The 18,299-nt window shown below is 40.2% G+C and overlaps 1 protein-coding gene across 3 annotated transcripts in view; it reads left to right on the top strand.

Annotated features, from left to right (window-relative positions):
- The first annotated feature begins 861 nt into the window (after positions 1-861).
- The window catches only part of cacnb2b (calcium channel, voltage-dependent, beta 2b), a 39,519-nt gene continuing 22,081 nt past the window's right edge, over positions 862-18,299 (top strand). Inside the window, exon 1 of one of the 3 annotated variants that reach the window (XM_072364282.1) lies at positions 862-2,143. In XM_072364282.1, coding sequence (XP_072220383.1) covers positions 2,096-2,143 — 48 coding nt within the window. In that variant the 5' untranslated portion in view covers positions 862-2,095. Of the gene's footprint in view, positions 2,144-13,617; positions 14,139-18,299 lie in introns of those variants that run through there. The other 2 variants (XM_072364280.1, XM_072364281.1) reach the window with 2 other exon arrangements.

Genomic DNA, 18,299 nt, shown 5'->3' with positions numbered 1-18,299 from the left:
TCGTATCGGATATGATCAACACAAACAAGTCAACTTTACCAGCTTATGTAGCTCATGTTCTTCCATTGATGGTTGGACAGTCATAAGAGAGGAGAAAAATAGAAGAAAGATGATATGAACGAAGAGATGACTAACTTTGTCTTTTTTTCATCTGTCTTTCAGATGGTGATTTTTGATACTGGTTGCCAGAAAGCTTTTTCCTTTATTTTGAACTCCTGTTGGGATAAGTTTTATTTACTATGATGCTGGCCCTTAAGGTCACAGCAGCCTATTTAGTCTATAGGAAGGACCAAGACCAACCAAAAGAATATTTATTCACTTGAGTGAGTCAAACAAAATGATTGGGAACAAACGTGGGGACAATATTCTTTGTTCACAGTGAATTAATAGAAATGGGTCCTCTGAAAGTCAAATAGCAGTATTTTATTTAGATTATTTATTTAGATTTCATACAGATGCATGTTCTAAAAGATAAAAAATTACCTTTACTTCCTTTTTATTCTTTTGTACATCTTATTTTTGTGGCACTTTTGTGGCTTTTAAAGGAATATTTCACAGTTGCAATCATCTTTTACATCACAAAATGTTTGCTTATATTTGCGTTGTGAGCTTGTTTGCGTATTAGCACGTTAGTGGCTGCTGACTCATAGCTTTGGCAACTTTTCTTCGGGAACATGATCACAGTCAAATCAAAAAAAGTTTTAAACAGGCATAAATATTATTACAACACTTGAAGATTTTCTACCCGTACATCAGTGGCATTTTTATTTTTTTTACTTTGGAGAAGTTTTTTTTTTTTTTTTTTCCCACAGCATCGAATGCAAGCACAATAACCGCCAATGCCTCCTCACCCCAAAACAAGAGAGAGCACGACAGCAGGGAGGAAAAATGGCAGACAATGAAGCAACAGCAGAGGCACTTCGAGTGGACAATGTGGACTGAGACAAAGAGGACAAGATAGGGAGTAAAAGAGAGAGGACAGATAGAGAGATGGCAAAGGAGAGGAAGTAAGGGGAGAGGTGAGGGGACTGATCAGGAAGGGTGGAGGCTTTGTAAATCTGAGAGGCTGGAACCGCATTTGAATTCTGCCTGTGTGTCTCCTGCGCTAGCCGAATGTTACCGGCTCTAGCATGGCAACAGAGAGGGGGAGAGCTTCAGCTGCAGCCTCCACACACACACACACTCACTCTGACACACACGTGTGTGCACCCAGTCACAACAGGAGTGCAATGAGTGACTCAGGTAAGCAGGAACGCCCCTGATGAGACAGGACCCTTGAGAGAGGGAAACTGCGTGTGAAGGGAGAAGGAAAGATAGTTGAGGAGGAGGAGCCACAGGGCTGGGAATATTTCAGGAGGAAGAAAAGAAGAGTCGGACTCAACCTGAAATTCTCTGATTCCGGACTCCCAGGGTGGGCTTACGAAGGAGGGGGATAGAAGAGGAAAAGAAGCAAGATGGATGTGGAGTGATGCAAGAGTTCTGATTGGACACATGTAAGACTACAGAGCACTAAGTGACTAACAGAGAAGAAAATGCCATTTAGTTGTGACAGCAAGACTAGTCTGGGGGTTTAAGCTGGAAGTGAGGCTGACAGGGGGGATGTGGGCACAGAAAAGGTTGAGGTGTGGTAATGGAAGGGCAAATACACAGAATCAGAGATGAGCCATCTGTCCTTTTAAAAAATGAGGTGAGGACACATGCATATTAACACGAGCAGACACACAAACCCTCGCACACTCTGCTCGTCAGACTGAGTCTTCAGGACAGGCGGTGGGTAGATTGCATCCTGGCTCCCTACAGAGCGCATGATTTTGAAGTAGCCGTGAAACATCTGCCATCAGGATCACCTGGACTTAGACTAGAGAAAAACCAGCCACCTGATGACCCCCCTCCCCACCCCATCCCTCTGCGACAACCTGTGGACGTGGCACATTGGATTCTTCATCTTCTGCAGGATCCCCAAACTCCCTGATGAGCTTACGATCAGGTGGATCACCTGTGCCATGAGGGACCTGTATGCGAACCTGTGTTGAAGCGACCCATCCCGGGGGCTCTATCGGCCTGTCCCCTCTTCTCCCCCCAACTTGATGTCTTGATGTATTGCTGTGGGCTGGGACACTGGCGGAGAGTGCAGTCCACCTATGTAAGTGACCATCGCAGCATTCATCTTTTTGATCCCATAGCAACAGTGAAGTTGTGTTGTGACGAGGGGGGGGAGGGCGGCACTAGGAGATCGAGCAGTCACTTCATACTTTGACATTTGTATCCAGGCATATTTTCATCCGCAGTATGGAAGCATGCTAAATAACACAGGCAGTATGTCTCGAGTCTAACTCTCACAAGCTGTTATTTGCCTCTGAGGTGTTCACTTAACGGCTAATGTGAGATAACAGCCGAGCTGTGGTTTATCAGGACAGGTTCTTTCCATTATAAGACTTTCTAAAAACATAACCAAAAAGCTGATAAGAGGTAGCGGATGGTTTCCCATCTGGATTGTTCTCCATCATGAACACTTTGATAACCATGTGAGAAAAGTCAGCTTTTAAAAAATTGCTTTTTTTTGCATACTAAAGATAAGAAGGTTAAAGAGCTGCCTTCCACACATCTTGTGTCCAGGCTGAGGCATTTGAAGGAGGAAAGTTGAGGGAGAGGAAAGAGGATAGACAGGTGCAGGTTTACTGCCCTCTCAAAGACAGAAATGCGAAAGGACAGTCCCACCCCTTTCTTTCCGCTTCATCACTAAATTACCTCATACTTTTTGCATATGCGAGTCTCCTCATATTTTCCGTTAAGTCCCGTCTTAGCTGAAAAAGTGATGTTAAAGCTGTGCATTGTATGATGGCGCTGACTGCAGAGGACCTTATCGTAACCACATTCCCACATGAAACGGGCTTACTGTCAGCCCTCGACACTCAATAGGCTGTCAGTGCAGAGCCTCACAGATTACCACATACTGTACTGCTGCATGCCATGCATGCCCACCTCAGTAACAAGGCAGGAAAGAAGCTTAGAGAATCAGGACGGCTCAAAGAAGTGACACACCAAGTGGGACCTGACGCCTACTCACTGTAGTCCCTCTGATCTGTATGCATGTGTGTGTCTCTATGTGCTTAGTTTGACACAAGTGAAATCCTTGTATTGACTATAAAGATAATACTTCTGCAAACTATGTCATTTAGATTCACTCTTACTGCCTCATGTGCTTCAAGTACAAAACTCATCTGCTGTTTTGGCTTGTTTTGAGTGTCATGTTGCAAAGTACTGTGTCATCAGTAAAATCCAACCTAGATACTGCGAGACCTCTAAAGGTTGGATCTCCAAATAACAAACAGTTTACAATAATGATGTACTTTTTTCAGATTTATTTCTAATTTTGGATTCCTCTTTGTGACAGTATGAATAATTTTCTTTCTCCATGACCAGATAAAATAGCACAAAGACAACATCTCAAATGCAGAAACTGAGAGACTGTCCTTTAAAAATTAGTTGTGAGATGTGTTGGGGCTGTAAAGTATGTAACAGCCATGTTGTTGATATTTGTGCGTAATGTGGTTTGTTGCTGTCTACCAAAAATAATGACGGTCTTCTCTGAGAAATACAACACCTGGATGTTGGCCAAAATTTAAACCTGACACCGCAATGACAGTTTAGTATTTAAGTGACTTCACTAAATTTATCTGAATCAAATAACAATCATCACCCTAATCAGGAATTCTTGGTCTGAATATCTTTTTGTGGTTTTCCTACAGTAATATATCTTGACTGTACAAGCGGCCCATTACTATTGGCTGTTTCCCACAGAGTCGTTACTAGTCGTTATACTATAAATTATGCTTTTCCAGATAAATAAAAGAATGCAGAATTCTGGATAATGCCACAACCCAGCCGGTAATATTGTAGATGGCAAATGAAACCACCCCTAATACCTATTGCCCTTGACTGGTGTTACTACAAGTAAAAAGAGTAAGAGGTGAAAATGAGCCAGTGTAAAAGGTTTACATTTGCATTTGTGAACAAATGGCACTGCTGTAATTACACTGACTGGCCAAAACAAATTAGAAAAAAAATCAATATAGCTTTGGACAGAAATGCTTCAAAGCTTATTGAAACAATGCTACAGTGAATGCTGCCATAATCAAAGCTAAAGGTGGTCTAGCAAAATATTATTGTGAGCCTTTTTTTTTTTGGCATCATATTTCAAGATCTATCGAAGATTGGAACTCTCTTTTTTCCTCATGAACATGTGTTGTTTAGCAGGACCATCTCTTGGTACAAGTGAGCTTCATGATCACCAAGAATGCCATCAGCTGGAGGTGGAGAAAAAGAGATGAGTAAATGCTTCATAAGGAATTTCAGACATATTAGACTTAAAAAAAAACACATTGAGGAACTGGCACTGAGAAAACAGTACAGACAGAGTATGTGGAAGCAGTCTCTTGTGGGGGCCGAGGCTCGCTATCAGATCATTAACCTGCTGGCTACGGCCTATTAGTGACCCTACAGTTAATTTAGTAACACTGACAGAATCATAAATTACCCATTTACTTATGTTCCATACCGATATCAAAATATAATCCACACCACTGGTAAGATTCGTGACTGTGACAGATAAAATATGTGCAGACCAGCGCCAAGCGACAGTGATGCAGCAGTCAGACATTTAACAAAAGCTAGTCTATAATCCTGCATATTCAATGTTTCCAAAGCTAAGGGACATTCTTGCGACTGAAATCAGAACCAAGCCAGGCTCTGTTGCTACTGTACATCTAAGTGCTGCAAGATGGAGTGAACTGCATAGCCTCAAGGAAAATAAAAGAAGTGGACAGTTAGCAGGTGTACACAATGTTAGCAGAGTTTTGGTCACATTGAAAATATGCTGGTTGAGGACACCATGTGACTATGGTGATTCTAAAACCACCATACAGACACTTGTATCTATTAAAGGTGTTTAGGGTGTATTTTTGAGCTTAAATGAGTCATTCTGCCTGTTTCTTGTTTTGTGTCTAGCTCTTGGAAAATGTACACACAAAGGACTCACATTCTTTGAAAGAAAGCACCAAGAAATCTCAGACAGTATATATCAGGTCCCAAGGATTCTGTGTTCTTTAAAGGTTTTAGGTAATATAATTGAATATATATGTTTGAATATAATTAACTCAGAGTATGTAGAGCTGAGGTTTTTTTTTTTTTTGGAGAGGGGGGGGGGGGGGTTGCTTGCAGAGATACTCATGCTAGTCCCATTGCCTCAGGTAAAGTAGGAAATAGCATGGTGAGTGTTCAGCTGTGTGGAAGCAAGTCAATACCGACCACAGCATGCAGCAGGTTTACCTAATCCACAACACTGTGAAGAAGCGTCACAATCAATGTTTGCGCTAGGTCTGTGATCCTCATGTATTTCACCTCTGGGGAAAAAATTCTTGTACATGAGGTAAACCTGATGGCAAAACTGTATGAGTCCAAAAATCCTTGCACTAGAATCGAGACAAGGTCTTGATAACAGAATAATTTGTGCAGGGAGGCACAGCTGTGACTCTCTTACATCTATCTTTTAAAGCTGGTTTAAAATGCCTCCTTGCAATAGTCACTAGCCTAAGAAAGCTTTACATTTACAGCAGAGTACAACCTCTTGACAAAACAACAATATCAATCAATCAATCAGTACGGAGTCAGACAAACCTTACTTTCTGATTCCACTAAATTCAAGTGCCTCAAGCTTACAGATGTGAGGAATGAGAAGTTGTTCTTAAGAAAGTTGATGAACTCTGTGTCTTCCTAAGTTCTTAATAAAAAGTAAATGAATGCCTGATCAGATATAATTAAGGAAGAAGCATTTTCTAGTGATAAAATAAGATATCAGTCAATGATTACCAGATAAAAGTTGCTGTGGCTGATTAACTTAAAGACACTGGAGAAGTATTTGAATGCATATCTGTTTGTACTTGCTTTTAAATTAATGGAATTGTCAACCAGCCTCTTAAATTAAGCAGAAAGGTAGTTGAGATGAACAGCAAATGCCTATGAATATTTCTAGTTCTGAAGGTTTTATCAAATCTACATGATGAGGATGACCGAGCCTCACCCTCTACGTGTCAGCTCAGCAGCTCTGACACTCAGCATTATGAAAACAACAGCGACTAAGCAGAAAACAGTTTGACGTCTCAAGCTGCCTCTCAGAGCTAGACGAACCCTTCAGGCAATCCAGCTCTGCTGTCTGTCTGCAGAAGCCACACCCGAGGGCTTATATGCTCATTTTGAATTTGATGCGAATTACAGGGAAAAGTAATGGAAAAATCATGTAATTAGAAAAACAATTACCAGATGAAATCATTTAACTAATAAGTTTAATTGGCTGATTTGGAGTCATAGAATGATCATGTTGTATCTTTCTTTCTATCCTCTATTCTATTCCATTATCTAATGAAAACTTTTCTATGAAAACACTGATATCTGAGAATTTTTTTTATGTTTGTTGTCTAGTGATTTCTGCTCGTTTTTCTTTTTAAATATATTTTTCTACATCTATTATGATGCATAACCATGTCAGTGGGAAATATTTAACTGTTAAAAGCCTAACTAAAGCCTGGGGTAAGACCCCAAATCCAGACAAGTTTAAGAGGAGACGTCTAGAATTCGTAGCAGAAACAAAATGGAGAGAAAGGATGTTAAACCCATTCTTCCTTTGATTGTCATGGGAAATACTCTACAGGCAGACAGAGAGGTCACAGTGAAGGAGGAGGACTATAGTGCTTGTTAACAACAGATGGTAGAAGTGTCTCTACACCCCAGATGATAAACTGTTGACGGTCCATTTTGCCTAGAAAGAAAATTCACCTGTGTTCCCTGCTGACCTGTCTGACATAATCGGATTTGACGTTTCCAAGTCACTAAAAAAAAACACCTCAATCATGGCAGTCTCTAAAGATTTCAACAACACTTCTCACTCTGCTACAATTCAACTTTCCAAAAGTGTGTCAGCTCATCTTTATTCTGTTTTAATTTAATTTAGTTATATTTCCTCAGTCATTTACACTGCAGCAATACAATATCCCTTCCAGGATAGATTTTGGCACAGACCGAGAATTCATGGACACCAAGATCAAGGCTTGAGCAAATCCTGCAGAATCCTGTAAAATCTGCCCCAGTTCAGGAGTTTTTGAGCCCCCTGGTGGAATGTGGAGTTAGGGTGGGAATTTACCCAGTATTCAAATAAAATTTGCAACTTGAGATGCTCAAAAACTGAACCCTCTGTCTAAAGTTTAAAGTCTATTCAGCTCAGTCTTAAACATGTGCTAGCTAAGTTAGCCCACAATGCAAACATGCAAACAAGTTTCTGAGATTGCAATGTTTTAATTAGCTTATTGTTTTATTCAGGGCAGCATTCACGTGAGATTACGAATTATCAGAATTCTGAATATTTTCATTACTAATATTTATTAGTTAGTTGTTGTTGTTAAAGGAGACAAACATTATTTTTGGTGACAGTATGGAAAGGGCAAATGTAGGCATGTAACAAATTTGGAGCCATGAAATTGTAGCCATTTTATGAGTCTCTATTGTTAAAATACAGCACTGTGGACCAACGGAGCTTTGAAGCGTTTTTGAGTAAAATTGCATTAAAGTCTTAGTTTGATCCAAGTCATAGCAAGGTTTATCTTTGTTAAACTGATCTCTAGCTATAGCACCATTCTTAACAGATAGATATTTTTGTCTTATTCACCAAAAAAAAAAAGAAGCTTTATGTATCTTCCAAAATGCTGAAGTATCCTTTGAGGTAGTTTCATCATAGAAGTACTCCATATCATGTTTATGTCACTGCGGCTCTAGAAAGCTTTCCATTTTAAACAGAATTTGGGATTGCCAGAAAGAGACGATCATCTGTAAGCCCATCAATCTCTTCTGACAATACTTCTCCTTGCCCTTTGACCAATCAGAAGCTCTTGAGCCAGATTATGATCAAAAACCCACAAGCATAACATAACATAAGCAGGAACATAATCATGCAGGATACAGAGAGGTAGCCTCTTCCTGTCTGTTTGTCTTTGTAGGACATTAGGGAGCAAGTTATGGAACAAAATATTATATTTCACAGCAACCTATTTAATGTACCATACAGTTTTTTTTTTCAATCTCATGTCAGGGATCAGTAACCTACCCTCCAATCTGCGCTGCCCTGCTGTGTCCTCTACCAACTGCCCTTTCCAGTCATTTGTCTCGGATCTTCCCTCCTCCCTCACTTTGCCTCAGCTCTACTCTTCCCTTCTTTCCCTCTTTTCTACCGCTCTCCCACCATCCTTGCTTTCTCAATCTCTTTGCACGCAGATGTTAGGACGGCAGGATTGGCCGCTTGTTGGTTCCAGCCTCCAGCATCACAGAGGAGGGGCATCGACCAGATGTTTGGTGTCATATCAACGCAGTTTATGAATCGGAGGGGAGCAGACAACCACTTACAAAGAGGGAGGAACAGGGTGATTTAAGAGAAAAACTGAAGAAACTTTTTGCAAGTTCTATTTCCGTCTGTCAGGCATTTTTGGAGCTTACATCTGCTTCTCTATGACTCCCACTCCTCCTCCTCCTTCTTGAGTGAGTTTCAAAGTATGTTTAGCTGGGTGTGATGGGAAGGCAGATGTAAATCTGGTGAAGTTTTCCGGCGCAAGGGCATACGGCGGAGGATGGAGGATGCTGCTGCTGCTGCTGCTGAAGGAGGTCTGGGATTTGTTTATGTCTGCGGAAGCTGAGTGTATCAGGAGCCGGGTTCTCGGCCCTTCCATCAGCAAGCCATGTCAAAAGTGCTCAAGACCAAAAATGTCTCCTGGGTGAGTGCTGCCTTTCAGGTCGGCAGGTGGGGGGAGGTGTGGAAAGAGGATGGAAAGAGAGAGCTTTTGCTGGATTATCAGCTGGAGTTCAGTTTGAGTGCTTTCATCCCAAACAGCGTTTTATCTGCCATTTAATTTGTCTTTTATTAGTGTATTGTCTAAAGAATGCATTTTATGAACATCGACTTATAATACTGCAGTGTGGCCGCATGCTTACTAAAACTGTTTTCGGCCCAAAAACGTCTGCTGAAGTCAGGATTCGAGAAAGGATACAGAACAAATATAACCATTGCCTGTGATGGTCCTTTTTGTGCGCATGCCTTGATTTGCTTCTCTCCAGCCTACTCAGCCAGTAGGAGTTACAAACTGCTATATGAAAAAAAAGCCAATGATTATACTTACATCCATGAGCATTGAGCTCATTCAAGGCTTCATGATCACAGTTTAAAGTAAAAAATTGAGCAAACCAGTTGGGCCCACATCCTGTCTATAATGGATTCGGTATTTGGATTTGAGGTTTTTTTTAAATTTGTTTTTGTTTTTAGGCCAGGACAGATGTGCAGTGCAGAGTGGGAGGTCAGGGTATGGAGTTCTGCCTTAGAATGTGCGTGCCTTCCGTCTCTGGCCTGGCAATCCTGCCCTGCACTACTGGCCCCAGCTGATGGCAAACACAAACACGCACACTGGTTGTAAGAAGCTTAGGGACAGATGTTTGTTTATGAACACATGTGATGACAAGTGGATGAGCAATGAGATGAAAGGCATGCTGTGCAAATGTGCTGATTTGCACTAGTGGTACATTACAACATTAACACCCCTGCAGTTAAGGTCCAGTCACTGTTCATCATGCAGCCTTCATCAGTAGATTTGGTGTCAAATTTAGGACTTAATCAATATTGACTGGATATCTCGGAAGAGCTGATCATGGGAACCTGTTGAATGTTTCAGAACAGTCAAGTAAGTCTGATTTCACATTTTCTGTTGAAGAAGCTACTGTTTGTTCTGGCAAAGTAGATGTTTATCCAAGAGTTTTATTAGAGAAATGGCAGTGGCCTTTTTTTCTTTTTTCGCTAAAAATATTTTAAAAAATGGCAAAATATTTATTTGTTGTTAGAAAATATATTATTTTTGGTCACAAATAGGTGGAGTTTTCCTTATTCTAAGTGGCATGTATCCAACATGATTTAGGAACACACCGGCCCTAAGGTCTGGTTGAATGGTCCTTTTTGCTTCGGTATACATATACACAATACATATACTGAACATCTCTGCTGCAGTTTCAGTGCTGCAGATCCACAAAACAGCTTGGTGAAAGTGTCAACTTTTTCCAAGTCCTTGCATATTTCCCTAACATCATTCCATATCCCCATGATGCTTTCCAGTAAAGCCAAGCAAAAGAATTTATGAAAGGACAAAGCCACACTTACTGCAGCCTCAGTGAGCCTGAATCAGCTGGCCTCCCAGAAGGGGCAACTTACTAAAGGTTGTAGAAGCCACTTTTGTCATATGTATATGTTTGTATTTTTTTCAATTTACTCTCATGACCAAGAGGTACTGTGGAATGAGAAATATGTATATTATGCTGTGTGCTGTGCTCCAGGCTTTGCTGTTGTTTACTGTTGGTTTTTCAAATGGAAAGATGACTTCCAGAAAGCCAAAGTAATGACACTTAAGCCAGCCCAAAGTACCGTATGAATAACACCCCAGATTTAGACTAAGAACACTGGTCCCAGTCTGGGTGCTAAAACCAAGTCCAGTTTCTTGACCAGCTTCAAGTTAGCGCACATGTCATTCGTCAGTCAGAATGCAGTCATATATGCCACTTCTCAGCCAAAACTGGCCTAAATACTGAAGCAGAGCTGGTTTACCAGAAATGAGCCAGTGCCAAACCATAGCAGAGCATGCCAACACTTACACAGCTATCGGGACAATATACATACCAGAAACGGACTCTGAGCATTTTGATTGAAAGCAAATGTTACCATAGCACCTTTAGAGCAGTCCCTGTGTACAAGTGTGTCATCATAGGGCTTGAAACATTTTATTTATTTTATATTGTTTAATGATCTATTTATTCGGTTTGGTTGGTTTGGGTTGAATCAATGCTGTGTCTAAAGCAGTTGCTGGCTCTGATGTTTTTAGGTTTTGTCACCTGATTTCTATGACCAGATTACATTTATTGTTTTGACAACTTGTTGAAGAAGACAGAACAATTTGGAAATCAAGAATAACACAGAAACTTGATTCTGTGATGAGGATCACGTCATATTTCACAGTTTTGTTTTGTTTCTTTGTTAAAGTGTGCATGTAATCTTTTGGATATCTGCGTCTGGCATTCTAGTTAACTTTATTTGAAAATGAGTTTTCCTCTGACTCCTCAGTAAGCCTTTGTTGCCCTGCACAGCCTGTTTCAATTTTCTTCCTGTACGTGTTGCTTTGCTCACCTCGTCTTAGTTTACCCATTGCCACAAACCCACCTCAGTATTTTTGCTTCTTATTTTATCGTCTTTGTTTGTTTGTTGATTTCCTGCCAGGACCACAGTATTTTTATTATTTATTGCTGAGATAGGTCTCAGTCTCTAAGGGTGAGGTCTTAATTTGCCATCTTCTTTCAGCTACTGTGGACTCTCCTCTTCCCAACTTAGTCTGTCCAGCATTCTTGTTGATTGAATTATGTGTGTGTAGCGTGACAAATTTATTCTTTGGAGTTTTAGCTAGTTTGACATTTCATACTTTTATTATACACCTTTAGTTTATTTTTATTTTTTTTTGGAGAATGTCAGCCCATGGTAATTAGTTGTTGTTTGTTTTTCTTGTGAATAAAACATTTAAATGAATCCAAAGAATAGACTTAGGCTACTGGCTTATGATGTTTGGGAGTCGGAAAATTGAGAATCTCTTGTTGTCCATGTTGCATAAGGTTTTCCCTTCGGCCCTTTGTTAATAATGTAGGAGCACCTTTGAATAGAAAGGGTCAGACTGCTTTATGTAGCAACTTCACAGTCAAGTCTGTTTATATGTTGCTGTCATTTGTGTTGCTGGAAGTGATTTGAGGGGCCATGGAGCAGATTATGGAAGGATTAGAGAGTGGCCTGTGAGGCAAAGGCTCAGGGTCCCAATGAGTAGAGAAGACTAAAAACTACGACAGAGACTCTGTGACGCAAATAGACTACAAAGGGAGTCAAAACAACCACAAAAGGTCTATAATGGCTGATATTAACTACAGAGAGTCTCAAAATGTCTCTAAACATTGACCGAATGAAAACTACTTCAAAAGGCGGGTGGGACAAAAAGTTTAAAAATACATCCGTCTAATTTATACTTTCTTTTAGTCTGTATGCCTGGCCTCTCTGTTGAAGCTTTTGTGTATGCCCAGGAGTGGGTTGACTAGAGTATTATCTGCTCTGTCCTGGGTATCGTTTTAAACGTTGGGACATAAGGAAACTTTTACTCCTTATATTTTCTGTCCCAGCTGACATGCCTTCAGTGGTCCGGGCACTGATTGGTGACGTCTGTTTCACAGTAGAGCCACTGATCAGGACATGTACAGTGTCTGCCTGTAGTCTGTGTTTGCGAGCATGCAGCTGTGCGTACTGTAGGTCCAGATGTGTGTCTGGCCCAGAGGTCACAGGCTGGCCCAGCTGACTACAGCCCTGCATTTCCTCTGCCATTCTCAGTTATGTAACACTCTCATCTGTGTCCCCTACCTCCCAAAGCTCTCTCCCTTGAGATTTCTGTACCGCGTCGTATCACCCATCTGCTGATATCCCCAGCTGATCTGGTTGTTCAGGTTACAGAGGATAGTGACGAATAGCTAATGCTGCATTACTTACCTTTAAACAATGGTGGAGGAAGCAGCCAAATTGTTTCATTTTTATTTGAGGGAGGAAAACTACAACATAGCAACCAAGAAAAAAAGAAAAAGAATTGAATCTAATTGAAAGCTTCACTTAAATAGTAAATGCAATAATTGTCAGCAAAATGGCCATGAGCAACACAAAGTGAGAACTGCTTGTGCACGACGTCTCCTCTGAGCGTTGAGAACTATGTGAGCAGCAGGTCAGTCCACCTACTTTACAAAAAACCTGTTTTCTCCCATTTGATGTGTGCCAACTTTTTGGTTTGCCACATAAGATGCCCTAACTGAAGTTTGAATTGCACATTTTTCACACGGGCACATTGTGTGCACTTTTGTAGGCGCATGTGATATATTAGAGGATGCCATAGACTTGACAGGATAACATTTAACATTTAGTTAATACATTTAGTACAAAACTGTTTTCTCTTGATTAATGCAAGGAATATAAATCTCCAAAAAATAATAACGATATCTACTGAAAGAAGAGTAGATATAAAAACTGTCACATCTGAAGGATTATACAAGATTATTTTACAGAAAAGAGGAATCAAAATTACCCAGTATTTCACAGAAAAATAAAGTCTTTAATCGTCTCAGAAAACACGATCATTTGATATTTCATGCATTCGTGGAATATCTCACCACATGTAATCAGTGTGGGGGAAAGCTCAGGATACAAGAAGCAGCCTCCATGTATGATGATATTTGGTGCATTTTTAGTGGTGACATAATGACACTGATCCAAGTTTGGTGAGGAAATCTCATAATTATGCTCTTTGGGTGATGAACGCTCTTTTTAATTGTGGTTCTGCGCTGTAAATCAGGCGTACAAAGGCATTATGTGCTGGCTTTTTAATTCCACCTTTCTGTTCTGGAGCCAGGCCAAAATACTCCCATATCTGCAGCCAAACCTCAGGGAAATTGTGTAGATGTACAAACACATCATTGAGCCATGACGCGCGCTGAGAACGGAATCTGGTCAACTAAGTAAATGAGACTTCCCCCACTTTGCATCATTTGGGACTCGTGAACCTCGCAGGCGGGTTGGACACGCTGTTGGTGTGGTCGGTGCTTGAGGTCAGATTGAGCGGTGTGCGGAGCAACAGATGCCCTACCGAGAAATAAGCCTTTAATACCCATGCGAGTCGGGAAAGGGTAACTACACTTAACGCGGAGTGCAGTCTTGAGTGGAACTCTTAGCGCAACTCATCCTGTCTCCGGTGCTGTCCCGCGCGTCGCGACTCCTCCAGAAATATCTCGCCTTTTACGCACAAATCGACGCTCAAGTTTCTTTTGCGTTAAAGAGCATTCACGGATTTATCCACCTGACACCCTTTGAAATAAAAGCAGTCTCATGGCATGCCTGTCCATGCCTCAATCACTGGAACCAGGTGAACGGTAATTTTAGCTGGTTAACCGTGGGATAACGCAATTGGAATCCTTTAACCATGCCGCCCAAAAAGAAGGTAAACATGTTTAATATTCTTTTGTTTGTCATGTATGTGTGTGTGTTTGTGTGTTGAACAGGAAGCGTCGGCAAACACACCATCTGTTGCATTGGGCGATAATCCTTGTGTGAGGCCTTTCCACATCACTGCTCTCACTATAGCAGTCGCAACGCCCCGGACAGATAGAGACTCATATCCACATGCTTGCATCATGAAATGTGTCCAGCTGAATAACAGGCTTCAGAGAGGGTTGCATAACTAACAGCCTGTGAAGATCAGATGGATTTAATCTCTTTTCTTGATTTTTCTCTCACATATAGCACGCAGACTTGCAGTGAACTGTGTCTAATATTGAAATTTAATTCACCTCAGGTAAACCAGGTTATACAGTTTTCACCCCGTTGGTGATACGTGCAACATTATAACAGCAACCGGTGTAGTTGGATTGCTGTGCAATCCATTCTGTATGATTTGCTGAAACAAACTTATGCCTGTTATATCATTGTTTTCAAGTAACATACCTTGTGAAATTCTCATCATTTGCTGGGAAAAAAAAGGATTCACTAACAGCCAGAACACCAATATCTGAGCCACATGAAGTGACTGATTTCCTCCTCAGTTCAGGTATTGCCTTTCGCCTGTTATTTAACAGTACACATCACTGTGTTACAACAATCTGTAAAGACTAATACACAGAAATCTTCATCCACAAAGATAAGTTAGAGAAATATACATTCAGCCACCATTTATTTTGATCATGTGAACTGAGATTAAGAAAATTTTTTATTTTTGGCCATGCCTGTCTGCTTATATTTGTTAAATTATATATAATTTCACTGACAATTTGCCAATATTTTCTCTTGTGTGACTAAAAGCAAGCAATGACTTGGGATATCTGAAAACCATTTTTGTGCTATGGGCAGATGTTTCACATTTAGAAGAGTCTCTAAAGCAGCAAACTAACTCCATATATTAGACTCATTTAGCTTAATGTCACAGTTTTTTTTTAAGGCCTGCAGTTTCATTGTTCTGCCTCATTCTTCCTGTTTTGAACGGAAGACAGACAAAGGTAGGGAACAGCTCATGCACAAATAGGCAGGGAAAGACAAGTATTTCACTCAGGTGTTGGTGGAGCCAAAGGAAAGCAGAAATTTGAGGACATCACCTGGGCAGCCATAAACAGGACTAAAGCCAAACATTGTACTGACTAAATGTTTGGCTGAATAAGCAATGGTTTCAAAACCCCTTACCCACATGAGCCACTACGTATTTGAAGTACTCTCTTTTATCAACCAAGACTGTGTAAAATACAGCCCAGTCTCCCCATGTCTGAAATGTAGCAGTGTCACAATGAGGGCAGAGAAGTTGTGAGATGAAAACATTTTCCACTGCTTGTCATTTCTGTACAGGTGCAATCTGATTCCCACTTGTGACCTCGTATTGTTTTTTTAATCCCAAACCCTCACCAACCATGACAGACAGACAGTAAAGTCTTGGTCGGTCTGTGGTCTAATGCCACCATCCACCCACAGCAAGGTCCTTATTTTGAATTTTGAATATGCAATAGTTGTCAAAAATTATATATTTTTTACAGTTCCAGATGTTGCAAAACATGGAAAATATTACAGTGTGAAAAGGAAAATGCAGGGATTTTACAGTTTCTAAGCAAGTGTGTGTAGAAATGTTCTAATTTTGAAAGGCAGATGTAGGATTGTAATGATACTGGAGGTGAAAAAAATTAAAACTTTTACTTTTGTTTGTCTTTTCTCTTAATGCTGTGGAACAATATGCCTTTTACTCTTTATAGTATGAAACTGCACTGATAAAGGCTGAATGTAGAGTGTAAAATGACCACCACTCTGGATGTTATCATGACTATTCTGTAGGAATACACACAGTGCAGTCTTTCTGTTTAAGACAAGCATGTGAATGGTTGTTTTGATGTGCCATGTTGTCTACATGGTGGATTTAACATCACAGCAGCTTTGTGAAAGAATGCACTTTGGGCCAAACCATGATATTTTCTTAATCTTAACCAAATAGTGTTGGTTTCTAACTCCAGCCAAGCAGTTTTAATGCTTAAACCCAACCATGTAATTGTGAAGCGTAAACAGTGAGTAAAACAAAAACGAAAAAAAAAAGTGCATGAATGAAAGAAAGGTTGTATTGGGGTCTTGAACTGAAGTCCCTTACATTGAGATCACTGTGTGTACTTGCGACATCCAACCTGCCTCCTTTATCTAATGAGGTTTGTGTGGCTCATTCAAGTAAATCTTTCATGATGGCGCTAGAAAGCAAGTTGTTGCCTACTTGAAGGCAAATTGTTGCCTGCTAGAAGGCAGAGTAAGTACCAACTGGGCCATATGAAGGACCAGAATGTGTACAAATAACACTTATTAAATGTTACAATGTCAACAAGATGATGTGCAGTTGAAAATTATGGTAGTGTGGAAGTGTCTTGCATTACCTGCGAATGGCCAGCAGTGAATTAATCCTCCGTCGTGGTTGGCTAAAACATTTACAGGAAAATGACCCTCCTTTTCACTTGATTTTCATGCTTCAGTTGACATGTTTCTAATGCATTTCTGACCTCAAGTGTGCTAATATAAGTTTTCCTCAATTCAGGAGTTTGGTTTAGAGTCTGTGTAAAGCTAATTCATGGAAACGTGTTATGTGTTAGACAGAAATTTTTTAGAAACATTTTAAATGGCAGAGAACTGTATTTTACTGAATTATGGAGTTGGGTTGTTAATCTTGTTATTTTGTGTTCAATATTTTTAGGACAGGTCTAAAATCAAATTTTAGTGAATTTTAGTGGGATTGAGTATACAACGTGAGCAAAAGCGATCCCATTCTCTATACTGGAACGCTATGAATAGCTCTTAAACATATTAGCCTTGAACTAGCAAATAGCCAGCTAATTGTTCTGCCGTCATCATGGAAATGCTTCTTCCCTGGATGGCAAAATTTGCCGAACTTGGGCCGTCTGCTTAAACTACATAAGAATAATGACAACAACAAAAAAATATTACATTTTGTGAAGAGAGAAAATTAAATGTGGCACCACCACATAACTACAACACAACCTGGAAGCCAGCAGATTAATGCTCGGTATAGTGAAGGGTCAAGTTAACCATCTCATACTGAGATTGTTACAACTATATAACTTTTACAAGAGACAGCTGGGATTAGCAGATATACCAATTCCCTGCTGGTGACCCTGACTTCCCCGCCGGTTTGCTTATGTTGCGCTGACATATGCATGCTGAATTGTTGGCAGCTAGGATAAGGTCACCATGAGAATGAACTAATCAAACAATGTTCATAACTTAATCCACAGCTGGAAGGTGACCAAAAAATTTTGTCTTTAGTGCACGTTTGTGTTTTCACGTCTAAGTTTCTAGAAGCAGCTAATTTATGATCACCAGGAAGATACAAGATTTTTATTTTTTTTTTTAAATTCGATTTTAAAAACTAATTCAAAATGACAAAGGCCAAAGGCTAAAATATCAAACTTGTAGGTAGTCTACAACTTAATTTATTATGTTAAGGTGACTACATCTTTCTGTTCAACCTTGGATGCAGTGGTTTGAGATTATAAGACTGTTGTTTTAGTTATTTTGTTCTTCTTTTACTATTGCTCTCAGTCACTTTTAGATGAGGCTTGGGCACCTAAATTACAATGTTTATTACGAGTAAAAGAAAATTGGTTTAGCTGTAATTTCAGTCCTACATGCTCCACAGTAATCATCACAATCTGCCGGGTTGGAAGTGGCACCAGGCTTATGTGACTTGAAAATATTAAGACTGCACCTGTTCATAGTTTCTAGAATTTTACTCTGTCTGGGTCTCAGGCTGGGTCAAATAATTCTTGAAATAGATTCAGAACAGCAGTAGCTGTGCAAAAATGTTATGATAGGAGATCAGAGGCAGACACTTGGCAAGTAGAGACCTCACACTCTCTGGATGACCTACTGTCTTGGATTGCAGAGTGATAGCTCACTGCTTGTTGCCTAGAATAGGAAAAGCCTCTTAGTAGTTGTTACTAGGGCATTACATTCCTGCTCTACTCCCAAGCAGGAAGTGGACTTTTAAGATTTCTAAGCTGTCCTGAAAGTTCTGGATGGTCTCTTGTCAGATCTATTTCCTCTGTCATTAGAAACGCATCCATTTACATAA

The sequence above is a fragment of the Leuresthes tenuis genome, unplaced genomic scaffold (genome assembly GCF_036924035.1).
Source record: "Leuresthes tenuis unplaced genomic scaffold, fLeuTen1.0.hap1 SCAF_14, whole genome shotgun sequence".
Lineage (NCBI taxonomy): Eukaryota > Metazoa > Chordata > Actinopteri > Atheriniformes > Atherinopsidae > Leuresthes > Leuresthes tenuis.
Note: the sequence above shows the minus strand (reverse complement) of the source record. Positions and strands in the feature narration are given on the sequence as shown.